The sequence below is a fragment of the Suricata suricatta genome, chromosome 12, assembly GCF_006229205.1.
Source record: "Suricata suricatta isolate VVHF042 chromosome 12, meerkat_22Aug2017_6uvM2_HiC, whole genome shotgun sequence".
NCBI lineage: Eukaryota > Metazoa > Chordata > Mammalia > Carnivora > Herpestidae > Suricata > Suricata suricatta.
In genome coordinates this window covers 14,227,489-14,245,572 of record NC_043711.1, presented here as the reverse complement: position 1 = coordinate 14,245,572, position 18,084 = coordinate 14,227,489, and the positions used below count along the sequence as shown (strand labels likewise).

General features: G+C 55.5%; 2 protein-coding genes across 2 annotated transcripts; both read left to right on the top strand.

Annotated features, from left to right (window-relative positions):
• The first annotated feature begins 1,147 nt into the window (after nucleotides 1–1,147).
• Nucleotides 1,148–9,026, top strand: TM6SF2 (transmembrane 6 superfamily member 2). The gene is made up of 10 exons (XM_029917515.1): nucleotides 1,148–1,302; nucleotides 3,034–3,137; nucleotides 3,463–3,560; nucleotides 3,629–3,732; nucleotides 4,115–4,197; nucleotides 5,024–5,148; nucleotides 5,593–5,694; nucleotides 6,217–6,309; nucleotides 7,218–7,337; nucleotides 8,267–9,026. Exons 1-10 carry the CDS (start codon nucleotides 1,208–1,210, stop codon nucleotides 8,471–8,473), a joined length of 1,131 nt encoding a protein of 376 aa, XP_029773375.1. The 5' UTR covers nucleotides 1,148–1,207; the 3' UTR covers nucleotides 8,474–9,026.
• A 917-nt stretch (nucleotides 9,027–9,943) lies between these two features.
• HAPLN4 (hyaluronan and proteoglycan link protein 4) lies at nucleotides 9,944–16,641 on the top strand. Its single transcript, XM_029918821.1, has 5 exons — nucleotides 9,944–10,060; nucleotides 11,005–11,122; nucleotides 11,419–11,781; nucleotides 13,357–13,692; nucleotides 14,093–16,641. The coding sequence occupies exons 1-5, from the start codon at nucleotides 10,058–10,060 to the stop codon at nucleotides 14,482–14,484; spliced, it is 1,212 nt and encodes a 403-aa protein (XP_029774681.1). The 5' UTR covers nucleotides 9,944–10,057; the 3' UTR covers nucleotides 14,485–16,641.
• Nucleotides 16,642–18,084: the final 1,443 nt, after the last annotated feature.

Genomic DNA, 18,084 nt, shown 5'->3' with positions numbered 1-18,084 from the left:
CAGAGATGGGACCCAGCTGGCACAAAGCCAAGGGGCTGCATGGGAAAAGGGTGAGTGTTAGAATATTCTCTAACTGCAGACCGTGGGCTCCCCCAAGGGCAGTTACTGCCGTTTCCAAAGCCGCAAGAGTCCAAAGCTGGTTGGAGTGACAGACACTCTCCCCACCCTCGAGTCCCCTCCCTGGTCCAGAGCACAACCCCCACACCCCATCCATACCCATTACATTTTCCCTAGCCGCCTGTAGGCTGTTCAGAACCTTCCCTCCGCTTTCCCCTCTATGCCTCCCACCACACCCCAGCCCCAGACCTGATCTATTCTTGCCAGAAAATATTCCCAAACACCTCACCAAACTAGAGCAATCCACATTTAAACCTAAGCCCATCCTTTGGATTCCCTCGCTTTGACCCAACCCACTGTGCAGGGTCGCAGGCTCAGCTGTCCACAAAGTGTCCTCGCTACATGGAAGGAACAGGGTCCTTCAAGGGACCCTCTAGCCTTGATCTTGGCTGCCCGCCTTGAGATAGTCCCCAGATACAGCTAAAGCTCCACACCTGGACACGTGCTTGAGTGTGTGTGGCCACTGCATGAACACTCAAATCCCAGGGCTCTGAAGGGAACCGTCCAAGCGGCTGAGGTTCCTACGTTAGCGCATATGGGCAATACCCACTTGATCCTAGGGGAGAAAGGTCTAGGGAATGTGGAAATAAAAAGAGTCGAGGTTGGTACACCGGTGCCTTGGGGCAGAGAATGTCGAAATGCAGGAGGAGGAGGAGGCCTGGAGAAAGAATTCCCTTAGAATGAATGAAGTTGCTGGCCCAGGCAGGGCCCCCAGGTTGCAGACCCGCGCCGCAACAGCGGAAGGATCCGGAGACACGGTGTTCTAGTCTTTTACAGAGAAACTGAGGCTGGGCGGCTGGGAAGGCCGCTGAGAACTGCGCTGAGTCCCGCAAGGGTGAAGCGGAAGAGGGGCACGCGGAGGGGCCGCCTCAAGCGGGAGGGGCCTCAGAGGCTCCCCGGGAGCTCACGGAGCGCTCTTGGAACCGCGACAGGACCAGGGCGCAGCGAGGGGCGACCTTTGCGCGGGGCGGGGCCCGGACCGGCCGGGTCCCTGGCAACCCCCCTCCCCCCGCCCAGACGCGCCACTGCAGAAGAGACAAGAGCCCAGGAGGCCGCGCCGAGGCCGAGCTGGGGTCCAGGCGCCGCTGCTATGGACCTCCCGCAGCTTGACGGCAAGATCGCCGCTCTGTCGCTCGGCGCCCTCCCCGTGTCCTATGCGCTCAACCTCGTCTCGGCGCTCTCGCAGTGCGTGAGGGGAGGGGCCAGGGCGGACTCCGGGGGCGGGGGTGGGTGGCCAGGCCGGATTGGTGGTAGCCGGGAGGGAGGATGCGCCGACAGCGAGCCTGGCTCCCCTAACCCAGCGTTCCTGTGCAGCTCTGGCGGGGAGGAAGGGGACTGGGTCAGACCTCCCTACACACCCACCCAGCCGGAAGTCCCTTTTCTGCCGGCTGGGAGGCTGCATGGTAGGGATGGAGGGCGCTCCTGGGACGTTTAGGGACTGGGAAGAAAGGAGGTTGAGAAGCGGAGCCCCCTCACAGGGCAGGGATTTGGAGTGTTTCTGGGTTTTTCCCAGGCCGTGCCCAGCTCCAGAGTTACCAAGGTTCAAAGTAATGCCCCAGATAAGATCCTGATGACCTAGCTCTTAACACAGGCACACAGGGACACGCGTTCTGTTCCACCACCCCTGCCAGATGGAGGCCCCTCCATCGCCTGTCTCAGGCCTGGGTCTTTTTTCTGTTAAAGTTTGGCCCACCCTGTCTTTAGTCTGTTTTCCCTACGTACTGTGACTTCCCTTATCTCCTAACTCTAAACCCTAGCCCTGCGGATCCTGCCACTGGGTACCAGGCATCTGCAAGCCCCTCATACTCCCAAACCTAGCTCCATTCAAGACATGGGGTAGAGGGAGTCTTGACTATGGGGTTGGCTCCTTGGGTACAAATTCCTGGCTCTATCCCCTTGGAACCTGGGTGAGCTAGTTGTTTCTGGGAGCCTCAGTTTCTTCAGTGTGTAATGAGCATAATCCCAGACCTCATCCCATAGTTATAGTTAAGGATTGCAAACTGTGTGGTCTTATCTGATTACTATAATTGTCATTATTGGGGCCAGGATGGGGATTGTCAGGTGTCAGAAGGTCCATGAGAAGGTAGGAACCTGGAGAGAGTGAAGGGAAGAGTATGGAACCTTGGATAGCTTTCCCACCTCCCACTCTCCCCATTTGTGTTGGGGGCTGCCCAAAGATGGCTTCTATTATCTATGCAGCTGAGTAACCTGCCTTATTGGATTGATGGCGACAGATCAGGTCAGGGGTAGGGTGGAGTTGATGGAAGTATTTGGACTTTAGCTGGGAGGAGTCTGGAGCTTCAGAGAGTGAGAGATGTACAGTGCTGAGCACTTAGAGTCCTGACAGGCTTGGGACTGGGTCTGGCCACAGAGAGGCTTCGTGGGTTGAATGACTGATGGCAAATTGAGTCAAACACGTAGCAACACGTGACAGGATGAGTTGTATAGTCAGAAAGAGTTGGGGCGCCTAGCTGGCTCAGTTGGAAAAGCACACAACCCTTGATCTGGGGGGTGTGAGTTCGAGCCCCATGTTGGGTATAGAGATTACTTAACAATAAAATCTTAAAAGAAAGAGTTGACTGATGCCCCCTGTATACTTGGCCTAAGTTTGGCAATGATCCTTTCTAAGGAGTCAAGGAGGGCTTCCTGGAGGAGGAGTCATGAAAGACAGGCTATGAAGGACGAGTAAGAGTTTGCCAAATGGAAGACTTCTGGAAGGAGTTTCAAAAAGGGGAAAACAGCTGAGGAAACAGCCTTGTGATGGGAAAGGGCAGTTTCAGGGAAAGAGATTCCTGGATGGACAGACATTCAGCCTCAACACCTGAAGCTTCCCAGAGTCAGCTTCTTGCCTCACCAGGGTGAGGTGGGGCCTCAGCACTGGGCCTGGCCTCTCTGACTTGTTTTTCCTCTCCACAGCCCCTTGGGGGTGGCATTGATGAGTGCCCTGATCTTGTGTCTGCTTTTCGTGGCTATCTACAACTTGTCCCCTGGCAACATCTACTATGACCCACTCTATGCTGGTGAGTTAGTCAGAGAGAACTGTGTGAGCAAGGGCCTCCTCCATCAGACTGGGGGTCCTTGAAGGGCTTCCATCAGACTGGAGAACCTCAAAGAGAATGGAGAACACTCATTGGTTGGGGAACCTTAGAGGGCTGCCCCCTTCAGACCTGGGCTCTTCAGAGCCAGACTGTATCTTCTCATGAGGCAGGGCTATGGGTCATGTGACCAGTGCAGAGGGCACCTGGGAGCAGTTGGGCATGGATCCTTGCCTGGAATCTGGGTCCCAGACAAGCTGCCTCAGGCCTTGCCCACACCCAGGCTGTGCCCCACCTACTCTTTCCACAGTATTCACTATCTTCGCCTTCACCTCAGTGGTGGACCTCCTTATCGCTCTCCAGGAAGATGGCTACATGGTGGGCTTCATGGAGTTCATTACCACAGAGGTGCGTAATGGGCAGCCGGGGATGCCTCCTGCCCTGCTGCCCATCTGAGCCCTCACCTGCCTTTGCAGGGAGAGCCGTACTTGCGCACTGCCCACGGAGTCTTCGTCTGCTACTGGGATGGCATCGTTCACTACCTCCTCTACCTGGCCATGGCTGGAGCCATCCACAGAAGGTGCATGCGGTGGGCGGGGTGGCACCCAGACCTTGAGAAGGAGATCAAGTCCCCAGGTGGGGTTCCAAGCCTGGGCGGAGCAACAAGTGTGTGTAGGGGAAATCAGGAGGCCTCGCTAGGGCTCCAGCCAGGAGTGGCCAGGGAATGTCACAGGTGTAAGTCATAGTCAACTCTCTTCTTTTGTACTGTCTGGTGCCTAGGCAGCCACTTTTGTCCTTGGACAGACAGTCTGTTTATTCCCTCATTCATCTCCCTGTTGTCCCCTCTGTCCTGGACAAAACTGGGAGGGACCCAGAGGTGGGGAGCCCAGGGTGGGCTCTGGCTGGGGCTCTGAGACTGGGGAACAGGCATCTTTTGGTCACCCCTCCATCCCTGACCCCAGGAAGAGATACCGGAACCTTGGACTCTATTGGCTGGGATCTTTCATCATGAGCATCCTGGTATTCCTCCCAGGAAACATCCTTGGTAAGGACTTGGCTTTGAGGGATCCCATCTCCTCGGGCTGGGTCACTCTTCTGCACCTAGAAGGTTCATAGGTAGATCTTGGGAGGTAAAGGGCAGAGGCAGACCAGTATGTGGAGTGGCTGAACCAAAGTGGCACCTAAGGTGTATCCAGAGGGAGCAACTATAGAGGCTGTATCCAGAAGGTAAATCGAGGCAGGCCAGGCCGAGTAGCATAGACATCATCTTATGAGCATTGCAGAGCCAGAGGTCCTAGAGCTTGAATAAAGATTGCATTTGTGGGACGCCTGGGTGGCTCAGCTGGTTAAGCGTCCGACTTCAGCTCAGGTCATGATCTCACAGTTCATGAGTTTGAGCTCAGAGCCTGGAGCCTGCTTCCGATTCTGTGTCTCCCTCTCTCTCTGCCCCTCCCCAGCTCGCACTCTTATCGGTCTCTCTCTCTCTCAGAAATAAAAACATTAAAAAAAAAAAAAAAAGACTGCATTTGTGTGGGGCTCCTGGGTGGCTTGCAGTCAGTTAAGCATCTGGTTCTTAATTTCAGCTTACGTCATGTTCTCACAGTTCATGAGATCGAGCCCTGCATCAGGCTCTGTACTAGTGGCACAGGAGCCTGTTTGGGATTCTCTCGTCTCTCTCTCTCTCTGCCCATCCCCTGCTCTCTCACTCACTCTCTCTCTTTCTCTCTCTCAAAATAAATTTTAAAAAATGAAAAAAAATGCATTTGTAAGTTACTACTTCCATCTGGGGACTCTGGTGTGATTCACCTACAGGTCTGGCCAGGCCTGGGTGATCCTCGTAGAGTGACACCCCCTCTCTCCTACTATGACAGGTAAATACAGCTCAGAGATCAGACCTGCCTTCTTCCTTGCCATCCCCTATATGCTGGTCCCATGCTGGGCTGGCATGAGGGTCTTCAAACAGCCCCCGGCACCACCCAGCTGCCCCCCCCATGTGGTAAGTGCCTGGCCCCCTGTTCCCTGTGCCAGCATGCCTCAGTGTCCCCCCTTAGCATTCCTTCTGGTCAGAAACATGCCCTCTTGGGGCACCTGGGTGGCCCAGTCAGTTAAATCTCTGACTTCAGCTCAGGTCATGATCTCACAGTTCCATGGGTTCGAGCCCCGCATCAGGCTCTGTGCTGACCGCTCAGAGCCTGGAGCCTGCTTCGGATTCTGTGTCTCCCTCTCTCTCTCTGCCCCTCCCTGCTCATGCTCTGTCTCTCTCTGTCTCAAAACTAAATAAAACATTAAAAAAATTTTTTTAAAAAGATGTGAAATTTCTTTAAAAAAAAAAAGCCCTCTTTGGAAGGCTCTCCTTAGCCATTAGGAAAGAAGAGATGAGCCTTTATTGAGTGCCTGTTGGATACCAGACTTCTCACACTCTCTCTCTCCCATGGGGCAGGTACAGGAGGAACAAAGAAAGGGCCTCCTGCGACGCCCAGTTGACCTGGCCTTTGTCATATACCTCACCCTTGCTGGGTTCTTCACCCTCTTCCGGGGCCTGGTGAGTCTGCAGTGGCCAGCCTTACTTCTACCTCCAGTCCCCTTTCCTGTCCCCTCTCAAACCATGTTCTTGGGGCGCCTAGATGGCTCAGTTGGTTAAGTATCCAACTTCTGCTCAGGTCATGATCTCACGGTCTGTGGGTTCGAGCCCTGCATCGGGCTCTGTGCTGACAGCTCAAAGCCTGGAGCCTGCTTCAGATTCTGTGTCTCCCTTGCTCTCTGCCCCTTCCCCCCAAAATAAGATAAAGACATAAAAAATTAAAAAAACAAAACAAAATGTGTTCCTTTACCCAGTGCAAAAAGGCTACTGCTCTCCTGTCTGATCATCCAGGAAAGTTCTTCATTGAGTCTGATCTGAGTGTCCCATGACAAAGCCCCGCTCCCTATCACCTTCCCAGCCAAAGTGAAAAACCGAGGGGAAGGGAGGCCAGAGCAAGGGGTATGGTCCCCGCCTGGGAGGGTGGAGAAAGCTTCCGGTAGGAAAATGTTTCACATGGGCTGTCGGTTTGTCTGTCCGCCCCAGGTGGTGCTTGAGTGTCCCACAGATACCTGCTTTACCTACATCTATCAGTATGAGCCATACCTACGGGACCCCGTGGCCTATCCGAAGGTGCAGGTGAGAGGGCAGATGGGAGGAGAGGGCCATATGGTCCTGCCATGGATAGCAGTCTACCAAGGCCTCTTTGAGGCAGGCACTACAAACATAAGCCAATTTATTGCCCTACCGGGGCACTGGGGTGGCTTAGTCAGTTGAGTGTCTGACTCTTGGTTTCAGCTCAGATCATGATGATCTCGCAGTTCGTGGGTTCGAGCCTCGTGTTGGGCTCTGTACTGGCAATGTGGAGACTGCTTGGGATTCTCTCTCTGCCCATCCCTCACTCACGCTCTCTCTATCTCAAAATAAATAAACTTAAAAAAAAAGTTACAAAAATTCATTGTCCTACCAAAGATGTCTGTCTTCAAAAAGGAAGACAGATATGGCCTTCAAGTATGGCTGGATCTAGGAGCTAAGGGTAACTCTGTCTCTGGACTCTGTTTTCTTTGCATGGACTCCGCTCCCTGGCAGTCACTTTGTGGGGATTGCAGCGTCAGCCTTGGGCCGCCCCGGGCCTCCATCCACCCTACCTAGCCACCCCAGAAGAACATGAGCTCTTAGTTCCCCAGAGCTTAAGCACAAGTCTCAGGCAGGCTCTGATTGGCCCACATGCCCATCATCACTGAATAACATGCCCATCCGGTCACAGATCATTAAGACCAGGGGGCTGGGTTGTGGCACTTGGCCAGGCCAGAGTCACATGCCACTTCTGGAATAATGTGTGTGGGCTCAGTGTGTGTATGTATGTGGCAGGGGGACTATCCAAGGGAAATAGAGGAGCAGTCTGCACAGGGTTGGTGTGCCCAGAGAGCCCCCCATCCTGGATGAAGTCTGAGTCTGGCCAGATCCTTCCTGAGGCCGCTACCTTGGGGGATCTCAGGAGACCTGGCTGGGGCAGCTGCTCATCCAGTTGGTCGTGTGCCCCTTAGATGCTGGTGTACATGTTCTATGTGCTGCCCTTCTACGGCCTGGCTGTCTATGCCCTCATCTTCCCCGGCTGCTCTTGGCTGCCTGACTGGGCCTTGGTGTTTGCTGGAGCTGTTGGCCAGGTGAGGTGGAGAGGGGGCTGATGGGAGGTGTGGGTGGGTCTGTAGGGAAGGAAGCTTCTGCCCACCCATCAAATGCTTTTCTGCTCTCCCTGAATGGGGTGATGCTGAGCCTCTGAGAGTCCCCAGCCTTAGCTTGGTACCCTAAGATACCCCAGCCTGGGCGAGAAAGAATCAGATACAAACATTCCCAACTCCGTGGGGTCAGAACTAGAGAGAGGGAAGGATAGGGGCTGAGGGATTCCAGAGGGGAAAGATTTCCTAGAAGAGGGAGCATCGGAGCTGAGCTTTGATGTATGAGTATGAGTTCTCTAGGGAATGAATTCTCTAGGCAGGGAAGGGCATTTCAAGAATGGGAAGAACATAAAAACACACAGGCAGATAACAGTTTAGCAGAACCTGTCAAGAGAATTTGACAGCTAGATGCTGCGGGTTTCAGCTCTGAGCTTGGGGGAGCCATGGAATGTGTCTGAGCTGTGGAGGGTCCCATCAGAGCTGGAGGGCTTGTTTCTGGGTTCCTGATGGTAAGTGACAAAGCCTGGGCCCAGGCCTGGGCAGGGGAAACCTGGAAGACATGTCTGGGGCCGAATGGACAGGATTTGTGTTGGGGACAGAAATGGGGTAGGAAAGAGCAGGAGGAGGAGCCAGGCCCAGATCAGGGAGATGGGAAACAGGGCCCAGCAGAAAGAGTGAAGATGGTTCTGGTTAGACAGCTGGGGAGAGGCTCACAGACAGATGGACAAGGACAGACAGTAAATGTCAGGGCAGGGATATTTAGAGGCAGGCAGATGGGCTGGAGGGGGGAGACAGGTCATCAGTTGGTGAGATAGGGACGGAGACCCTCGGGGGTCCCATCCCTAGGGTGGGATGTTGATGATCCTAGGACTTGTTCTCCAGGCCCCTGACATCCACCCTCCCTGTGTGGCCACTAGGCACAGTTCTCCCACATGGGGGCCTCCATGCACCTGCGCACGCCCTTCACCTACCGTGTGCCTGATGACGCCTGGGCCTGCTTCTTCGGGTACAACCTGCTGTATGCACTGGGCCCCCACCTGCTGGCCTTCCGCTGCCTTTGGTGGCCCGCCTTCTTCCTGCGCTCTCCTCCTGGCCCCCCAGCTCACCACAAGAAGCAGCACTGAGAGGGCTGGGGACTCCCCAGAACTCTGTTCACAGGCCTAGTTGGCCCTGCTCAGGGAAGGGTGGGCTGGCGTGTTTACAGGCAGTAAGTACATCTCCAGGTGTCTTTGGTTCCGGCCATGGTGGTTTCAGGTCAACGGATGGGATGGGAGACCCAAGGGCCAAGTGTTCCGACAGAGAGGGCCAGAGACGCGCTCAGCTCTCATGGTACCCCAGTCCCACACCGACACATCCACTCCCTCCCAGAATTTACCCTGTGGACCCTTTAGTAAAAAACCTTTTGATGCCCAAATATTGCTGCTGCCTGAGTGTTTCAGGATTCAGAGGTCAGGGACCTGCTTTGTAGACCCCACGTGGGCCTACCCATCACTGTCAACATGGCCATCAGGAGCTGGAGAGGCTGGACAGCAGAAGTCTGCCTCTGGTTGGTGTGGACAGCTCTGTCTTCCAGATGGGGAAAACTGAGGCTCAGAGAGGTCCAAAGACCTGTCTGAGTTCGCAGTCAGTAAGGAAGCACCTGAAACCCAAGCTCTGATAATAAATTATAATAACTCATAGTGTGGTACAGTTATTAAGCACCTACTGTATACCAATTCAAGGACTAACCTCAAGTGGTACATGCTGGATCTCACCCTATATTCCAGATGGGAAAACTGAGCCTGCAGGAGGTAAAAGTCCCGGTCGGGGGTCATGGCTCCTAGATGCAGCTGAGCTGAAGGACTGAGCCCTGGCCTAGCCCATCCGACCATGGACCTTATAACCCTGCTTCTGCTGTATGGTTGGCTCATATTGTGGGGAAACTGAAGTTGAGGAGCCAGCCAAGGGACTGGGAGAAAGGCTCATTATTTTCGTGGTTCAGTTTTTGAACTTGGGTGAAGGGCCAGATTCTGGGGGTGACTCAGGCCCAGAGTGGGTCAGGGGCTTGATCAGACTCCCCTGTTCCCCACCCCTACCAACATTGGTTGGTTCTAGCCGTTGGTTCTTCACCAAAGAACGACCCAGCACTCCATTTCCCCAAGGTGGAAACAGGCTCAGAGAGACCAAGCCTCTCTTCCAAGGTCCTACAGCAGGAGAGAAGCAGAGGCAGATTTGGACCTGTTGCTGCATTGTTTCCTCTGTGCTAACCTTTTGGTGCCCAGGACACTGCGATGGCCGCAAGTGACAAATGAGAAAACTGAAGCCTGTAGGCCAAGCCCCTTCCGAAGGTTACTGTGCCCTCCTGGCTCACCTTGGGCATCCTAGATGGAAGACTCCATCAGGCCTCCCTCCTCTATTTTAGAGATAGTTAGACTGAGGTCCAGCGGTTCCTCTGCCTGCCCAAGATCATTCAGTAGGATCAGCGACGTGGACCTGAACTCACTGTCCAGCGCGGTCCTTCCTCCCCTTGAGCCCTCGTTTCTTCCCAGAGCTCGAGTCGCTGCGTTCCCTTTAAAGCTCCTCCCCGCTCCCGCGTCCGCCTCCCTCCTCCCCTTGCAGGCAGACGCCGGGATTGCGCCGCTTGAAGGGATTTGCCCAGTCCTTCCTGGGTGTTCGGGGAGCGCAGTCCCGGCGCGTAGGGGCCGCTCGACGGGGGCCGCACGGGCAAGATGGTGAGTGGGGCCACGGTCACGGTCGCGGGTCCCGGTAGGTCCCTCTCTGGGATTCTGTCTCACTCTGTGTCTGAATCCACGTCCCTCGGTGTGTCTCTTCTCAGTTCCTCTCTCCCCGCTCCAGCTCTCCCATCCCCTCCGTCTCTCACCCTCTTGTATCTCTGTTCCTTGAACTCTGCCTCTCCTTTTATATTCCATCCCTCTTCTCTCTACTTTTCTCTCCCTCTTTTTGTCTTCCTGGTCCCCCCCCCCTTTTTTTTTACTCTGAGTCCCTACCTCCGTACCCCCTCTTCTCTTTTCTCCTCTTGCTCTCTTTCCTCTCTCCCTTTCAGTCTCTGTCTCTCTCCATCTTTCCTTACCCTTCTCTCTTTCCCTCTCGCTTTCTCTCCTCTGCCTCTCCTCTATCTCCATCTCTCCCTGCTTTTCTCTCTCCGTCTCGTTTTCTTTTCCTCGCCCTCTTAGCCTCTACCTCCCGCTCACTCTACCCCTCTCACTCCCTCCCCCGCCGCCCCCACACCCCGGCCGCTTTGCTGCAGTCTCCTGGCGCACGGATAACCTTGCCGCTGCTGCTGCTCCTGCTCCTCCCCCCTCCCTCCCAATCCGGGCCCGGGCCTGCGAGATTAGGGGGCGGAGCTCCGAGCCACCGGTGTTGGGGTAAGGGGATCTGGTGGGTGGCCCGCGCTGGACTAAGGGCAAGTGAGCCCAGGGGCGTGCGCTTTGCGTGGGAGCTAGAGTGTGAGGTCCCGGGAGAGTGCGGGGCTTAGGGGGAGGTGGAGGCTGGGAGGGCCTCCTGCCAGCCTTCTCCTTGGAAGAGGCCTCTGGGACCCTGGCCGAGGTGGGGACCTGGGCAGATGGGAATTCCTCGCCGTGGGGAAGGAAGGTCGGGGGTTAGTCCTCCGACAGGCAAAATCCAGGAGTCTGGACTGAATGCCGTGTGCCCCCAGGTGTGTGCTCGGGCGGCCCTCGGTCCAGGCGCGCTCTGGGCCCTGGCCTGGGGAGTCTTGCTGCTTACGGCCCCCGCAGGGGCACAGCGGGGCCGGAAGAAGGTCGTGCACGTGCTTGGTGAGTCTGGACAGCCTAAGCGGGTCTTTCCCCACAGGAGCCATAGCCAAATGTGATTGCCTGGGTGCTGGGACGATGTAGGGGGTAGGGCATTGAGCTGCTCCTTATAGTTGGAGTTCTACCCAAGCCCCACCCCTTCTGAGTCCCAGTTCCCTTCCCTGATCTCCTTTAACCTTCGGATCCCCTGACCTCCACCCAAATCTCTTTCCCATAAAACTTTCCTGGGATCCCCTTCTCCAGCTTCCCCCACCCAGCCTCCTAGGACCCCTTCTGAACTCTGCTTGACTCTCCCACAGAGGGTGAGTCGGGCTCGGTGGTGGTGCAGACAGCGCCTGGGCAGGTGGTCAGTCACAGGGGTGGCACCATTGTCTTGCCCTGCCGCTACCACTATGAGGCAGCGGCCCACGACCACGACGGCGTCCGCCTCAAGTGGACCAAGGTGGTGGACCCTCTGGCCTTTGCCGACGTCTTCGTGGCGCTGGGCCCCCAGCACAGAGCATTCGGCAGTTACCGCGGGCGTGCGGAGCTTCAGGGTGATGGGCCTGGGGATGCCTCCCTGGTTCTCCGAAACGTGACACTGCAGGATTATGGGCGCTACGAATGCGAGGTCACCAATGAGCTGGAAGATGACACTGGCATGGTCAAGCTGGATCTGGAAGGTAACCAGCCAGTGAACAGGATGAACCATGTTTCTAAGGAAGGAGAGTGGGAGATATTGCAAAGGACAGGAACCAAATCAAGTTCACCTAAAGGAATTTAGAGGCTTGATGGGGTGGGGTAATGATTATGATCTGGGGTGAATTTGTTCCCCAGACATATCGGCAATGTGTAGAAAGGGGTTGCTGATGGCAGCTAGTAGGTAGAGGCCAGGGATGCTCCAATACATCCTTCAATGCACAGGACAGTCCCCCCCAACCCCCATCCCCAGCAAAGAATGATCCAATCTAAAATGTCAATAGTAAGGATTTTGGGAAACCCTGGGGGTAAGATCCAGGCTCAGTGAGATCCAGGGAGATCCATTTACACCATGTCAGGAATCCCTTCCTCACCTCTGCTTCCCGGAGTGGGCTTTCCTCAGGCACATTTCCCTTCCGGCTTGGCAATTAATTTCCTAACAGTGCTAGATAGAGTCCCAGAGTTGTCCCTCATTGGCCCAGCTTGAGTCATGTGTCCATCCATGAAGCAGTTACTGCCCCTGGGAGATGGGATGTTCTGATTGGCTGACTGTGGTGCTGGGAGGTGGGTGTTCTATCTGAAGAATTCCCTCCCACTTGGTTTGCCTTCTTCAGTCCACCCAGGAAGACTCTAGGAGAGATTTCAGAGCCCTCACTTGCTGAACCTCCCAACAATAGCAAATAACAACAATAAAGCAGCAGCTCTCCTTTATTGGACGTTTTCTATGTGCCATGAGCTTGAAGAATTCTCTGGAGTCTCTTGTTTAATTTTCCCCAAAACTCTGAGGGAGATGCTATTACCAGCAGGTGGGCAACTGACTCAGAAAGGTTAGAGCCTTGCCCAGGACACATGCAAGTAAGTGGCAGAACTAGGACTCAAGCCTCCGTCTGTCAGGGTCCAGGTCTTCTCTCTGTCCCATTTGTTCCTCCCTGCATCTGCTGAAAGATGCATCTGCACCTCCAAGGTCTACCCCTCAAACACACACCCAGAATGCTGCTGAGCTAACTGTGGGTTCAATGAAGGACAAGTTAGATGAACTGAAGGTGGCAGATAAATCAGTGGGAACTGCCCTGGACAATGCTGGGGCTCAAGGTGGTCTTTGCCAAGTGTCATACTTCCAGGAGCTCCCTGGGGGGAGTCAGCACTGGACACAGATATTCCCAGCTTCATGGGATCAGGGCTTGTCCAGAGGGAAGCTCCCAGTGCTGAGAGATGTCAGGAGCACTGAAGACTGAAGGGAGGAGGGTTGACAGTTGGGTTTTGAAGGATGAATAGGAGTTCAGCAAGTGGAAAAAGCAGAAAGAACATAAGCAAAAGTCTCCAGGGGTAGGAAGGGGGTGGACGTGATTAAGTATCTTAAGAGGGAGGGTCAAGTGAATCCCAAGCTTAAGGCAAAGGGAACCATTAGGGGAGTGAGCCTGGGAAGGGTGTGGTCAGGTCTGAAGCCGGAGTGAGGGATGGAGTGGAAGGTCTAGGTTGAAGAGTCACGAAGCACCCCACAAGTCAGGTGGGTAGGGGAGGGCTGAGATTCCCGAGCTGAACCTCGTGCGTCCTCCCAGGCGTTGTCTTCCCTTACCACCCTCGTGGAGGCCGTTACAAGCTGACCTTCACTGAGGCGCAGCGCGCCTGCGCTGAGCAGGACGGCATCTTGGCGTCCGCAGAGCAGCTGCACGCGGCCTGGCGCGACGGCCTGGACTGGTGCAACGCAGGCTGGCTGCGCGACGGCTCAGTGCAGTACCCGGTGAGCCAGCCCCGGGAGCCCTGCGGCGGCCTGGGCGGAGCCGCGAGCGCTGGAACCCGCGGCGGTGCCGCCTCTGGCGGCGTGCGCAACTATGGCTACCGTCATAACGCCGAAGAACGCTACGACGCCTTCTGCTTTACCTCCAACCTCCCGGGTGCGTAGGTCTGGCCCCTACGAAGGAGGCCCCACCCCCAGGGAACCTCTTCTGCCCCCCCCCCCCCGCAATATCTTTCCAACCCTCTCAGTTTTCTCTCCTTCGCCCTTCCTATCCACACCGGCCCTCCTGGGTCCGGACCAGGATCTCCCACCCCAGGACTGCCCTGGCGCAGCAATCAAGTATCGCGCAGCAATCAATCATCGCCTGGCATCAACATGGCCATAACCAAGGCTGGGGTCCAGGACTGCGGTCCAGGACTGCAGTGGAGGGGGTGTCCCTCAATCCTGTGCCTGGGGTCCTGGGTTGCAGGCACGTAGAGGGTGAGGAGCCTCCTGAATCCTGAGGAGGCCAGATCCCCCGGGAGTGGCCTTAACCATTCTCCCCCACCCCACTGCAGGACGTGTGTTCTTCCTGAAGCCGCTGCGGCCTGTACCCTTCTCGGGAGCAGCGCGCGCGTGCGCGGCGCGCGGTGCGGCTGTGGCCAAGGTGGGACAGCTGTTCGCCGCGTGGAAACTGCAGCTGCTGGACCGCTGCACTGCAGGATGGCTGGCTGACGGGAGCGCGCGCTACCCCATCGTGAACCCGCGCGCGCGCTGCGGCGGCCGCAGGCCGGGCGTGCGCAGCTTAGGCTTCCCCGACGCCACGCGTCGCCTCTTCGGCGTCTACTGCTACCGTGCCCCCGGCGCGCCAGACCCCGCACCAGGCGGCTGGGGTTGGGGCTGGGCCGGAGGCGGCGGCTGGGCCGGAGGCGCGCGCGATCCCGCCGCTTGGACCCCGCTGCGCGTCTAGACCCTGGGCGCAGATGGCCGGGGTGCTTGGCGGCTGGCCAAGTGCTCTGCGGTCTCTTGGAGACAGACCACGTGACTGGAGACTGGCCTCGCCCCCTGCGGCGCGCAGCAGGCTGACCAGGCCTCCTGTGGTCTTTGAACACCGGCTGCGCCCCCTGAGGTCCCCATAGACTGGCCAGTCCCGGGAGACTGACCGAGCCCCCACCTCTCCTGGATAGTGGATTTCCCCTCCTCCTTCTACTTTCTCCAGGAGATGGGGCATGCCCCCTGAAGACCCCTGGAGGCCAACGGACCCTGAGGTCACCCGAAGACTGGCAACGCCTCACGGGGCCATTTGGAAACAGACAGAATCACCCCCTCCCCTGAGGTCTCCTGGAGGCTGGACCCCCGGGATCATCTGGGAGATTGGCCTCAGGCCCTCTGCATCTCCCTGGAGTCTCAAGACTGATCCCTTAACCCTCCTCAACATGTAGAGAAAACAGAAACCTCAGAGTTCACCAGGTGATCACACCCCCATGGTCACATGGAAACGGCTCCTGTCCTCTTCCCTATGGTGACCTGGATATTGGGTATTCCCATTCTTCCCCTTTCCACGGCGATTCCTCGAGGTTTGGAAAAACAGGTCATGTTCCCAGGTCACTGTGTACAGCCCCGCCCCTCCAATTTCAGGGGAGACTAGCCTTGTCTGTCACCACAAAAACAGATTGACATGCCCCAGCTGGCCCGCATGACTGGCGGCCCGGCCCCACCCCTCAGGTATCTCTTTGGAGGAGCAAATCTGCTCCCATTGGATGGCCTCTTTCCCGGCTGTCACCAAAGAGATCATCCCCTGGGCCCAGGGATCCATAGGATCCGTGTCACTAGCTGTGGAGAAAGCTGTCCCATTTCCCAGTGTTACCAAGGCGACCAGCCCAACTTCTACCTGTAACCTAGTCGCACAGCCCTTCCCTCATCAGTCACACCCATGGAGATAGTGCCTCCCTCCTCCAGCTGTAACCATGGATACCACACGTTTCCTATCTCACCTCTGGGACACCAGAGAGCTACAACTCAGATTCTCGATGTCCCCATCCTTACCAACAGCCATGAAGACCACCCTCCTCCATGCCAGAACTGTCCCGAGAGTGACCCAACATTCCGTTCTCCAGCTTTCACCATTAGAACAGGCTGCCCTTTCCCCAGGTGCACCCCAGCTCCTCACCCCCCTCCAAGCCCTGCCTCCAAGCTGCTTTAATCCTACAGTGGTTGCCATGGAAACCAAACTCTGGCGTTTGAGGTAACAGAACACCTGTCCCTAGGCTTTCCTGTGTCAGCAGGGCCCCACCCGATCAAACTATCACCACAGAGACTGTCAACGCCATCCCCATGACAACCGACCTCCCAGCTCTCAGGAACTTCTTACCAAGGGCAGGAACTGCACCCCATAGGATTTAATGTCTGTCCCTTAACCAAATAGGCCCAACCCCAGGCAGCATCCCCAGATATGGCTGGACTTCGGGAGCAGCTGGACACCCTCCCCCCCATTTGCACGCTGACTGTATCCCAGACGACAGTTGTGCACGAGACACCCTTGCAACCCCCGGATGTTTTCACTGCTGCCATACAGATGAGCAAACTGGCAGCCCTGGCCCTTTATGCTGTGCAGTCACTGAGCTCCCCACTTCCCTTTTGAGATCACATCTCCATTCTCACTGAGTTCTTCTCTCCTCTAACTGGCCCCTGCCCCACATTTCACTCCTTAGAGATCCAGGAGTGACAGCATGTTTTTAAACTTCAAAGTCCACAGTGAGCTATAGGCTCTAAAGGGCAATTCTTGCTAAGAAGTCAGGACCCAGCCAAACTCCCCCAGCGCTGAGAGCCAGCTCAGGAGAGATGGACCATGAGCAAAGCCACCCCAGCTGTGGGAGCCCCCAGTTCCAAGGTCTTGCATGGAATAGCACTGAGGTCCCTCCTGGAACCCCCCCTTATTGTCACACCCATCTTCAGGAACCCCATCTGTGAGTTGTGGAAACAGGTGGGTTGGGTTCAAATCCTGCCTCTGTGACCAAGTGACAAACCTCCTGAGCCTGTCTCCTCCTCTGTACCAGAGCTGTTCTGAGGGCCCAGTGAGTGCAAAGCATACAGCAGGGGCTCAATTAAAAAAAGAGTTGTTTTGGTTTGGGTTTTTTTTTTTTTTTTGGATGAATGAAAGAGTGAGGCAGCTGATGGGTAATTACTTCATAAATGCACTTTGGTGAACAAAATGTTTCCCAGCTGGGGGTGTGGTGATGATTTGCTTGAGAAGCATCCCCCTCAATTCTTCGGGATCACCCTCACTCCTCAATTTTTCCCACCCCGCCATTCCCCTGTTCTGCCTTCACTCTCTTCCTTGCGTCATCCCCCATGTGGCTGGCCCTTCTCAGCCCTGTCCGAACTGGGTCGTTGACAAATCCAGTGGTTCCTCTCAACCTCCCAGGCACAAAAGCGTGCAAAACTGGATGAAGAGTTCTTGTATCACAAAGGCAGAGAGGTTACACACTTTCCCTGGTGCGGAGATGGAGAAGGGGTGGAATTGTGGACTGAGAAACATTGTCAGTTTCCGGGATATGGACAAAGGGAGAAGAGAACAAAGTGTAAAACGGATCAGGCTGTAGAAGTACGATGGTCAGTGTGACTGCACATCCTTCAATACCGGATGTGACAGCCCTCCTGGAGACTCAAACCGCACATGTGAAGGCAGCGTCCAGCCCCTTTGTGAGACAGCCTTGGGCTCCAGCTGCCCTTGGCTTCCTTGAATAGGGGAATGGTAAGAGGCATATTTCCAGTGCTGCCTGCGTGGGATTTCTTTCATCCTGCCTTTTCCCTGCGGGCATTCTTTCTCCCTTCTGTGGTTCCAGTTTCCTAATTTTGCCTTGAATAAATAATTTACTAATCTCCACTCATACAGCGAGAGTCAAAGGGGCTGACACCACCCACTCCGGGTCCAGCCAGTGGGTGCTGTGGCACACCTCCCTGGGAAACGCTGATCCGTGCAGGCTAGTTAGGGCAGGCAGACGGTGAGACTGAGTCCTGGGAGTTTAGTGAACCAGTTGGGCCGAGGGGACCTTCTTCTGGAGTTGCTACACTGATGGAGTGAAGGTCTCCAGGGCCCATCTAAGGGAGAGCTAAGGCTTGGTAACCTGGATAGAACACTTCCTGATGCCAGATATTCAGAAAAATCACTCCTTCCCATCGTACACCCCCAGTTCAATTCCCAGAGACATCCAAAGTTTTTACGTGCCCTTCCAGAGATGGGCTTTTTACACAAATAACATTTACACAACATTCACACTGTTCTCTCATTTCTATCTAGTGCCAAGACATTTTTATCGTCCCCAAAGGACCCCCCATACTCATCCCCCCCTCTTCCTTACCCCGCGCCCTGCCCTGGCGACTTTTATGTACTTTCCATCTCCAGAGATTTGCTTATTCTTTTTTTTATTGATTTTTAAAAAAAATTTTAAGTACTCTCTACACCCAACCTGAGGCTGGAACTCATAACTCCAAGATCAAGAGTCTCACACTCTACCAAATAAGCCAGACAGGTGCCCCCTAGATTTGCCCATTCTTGATGTTGCATACA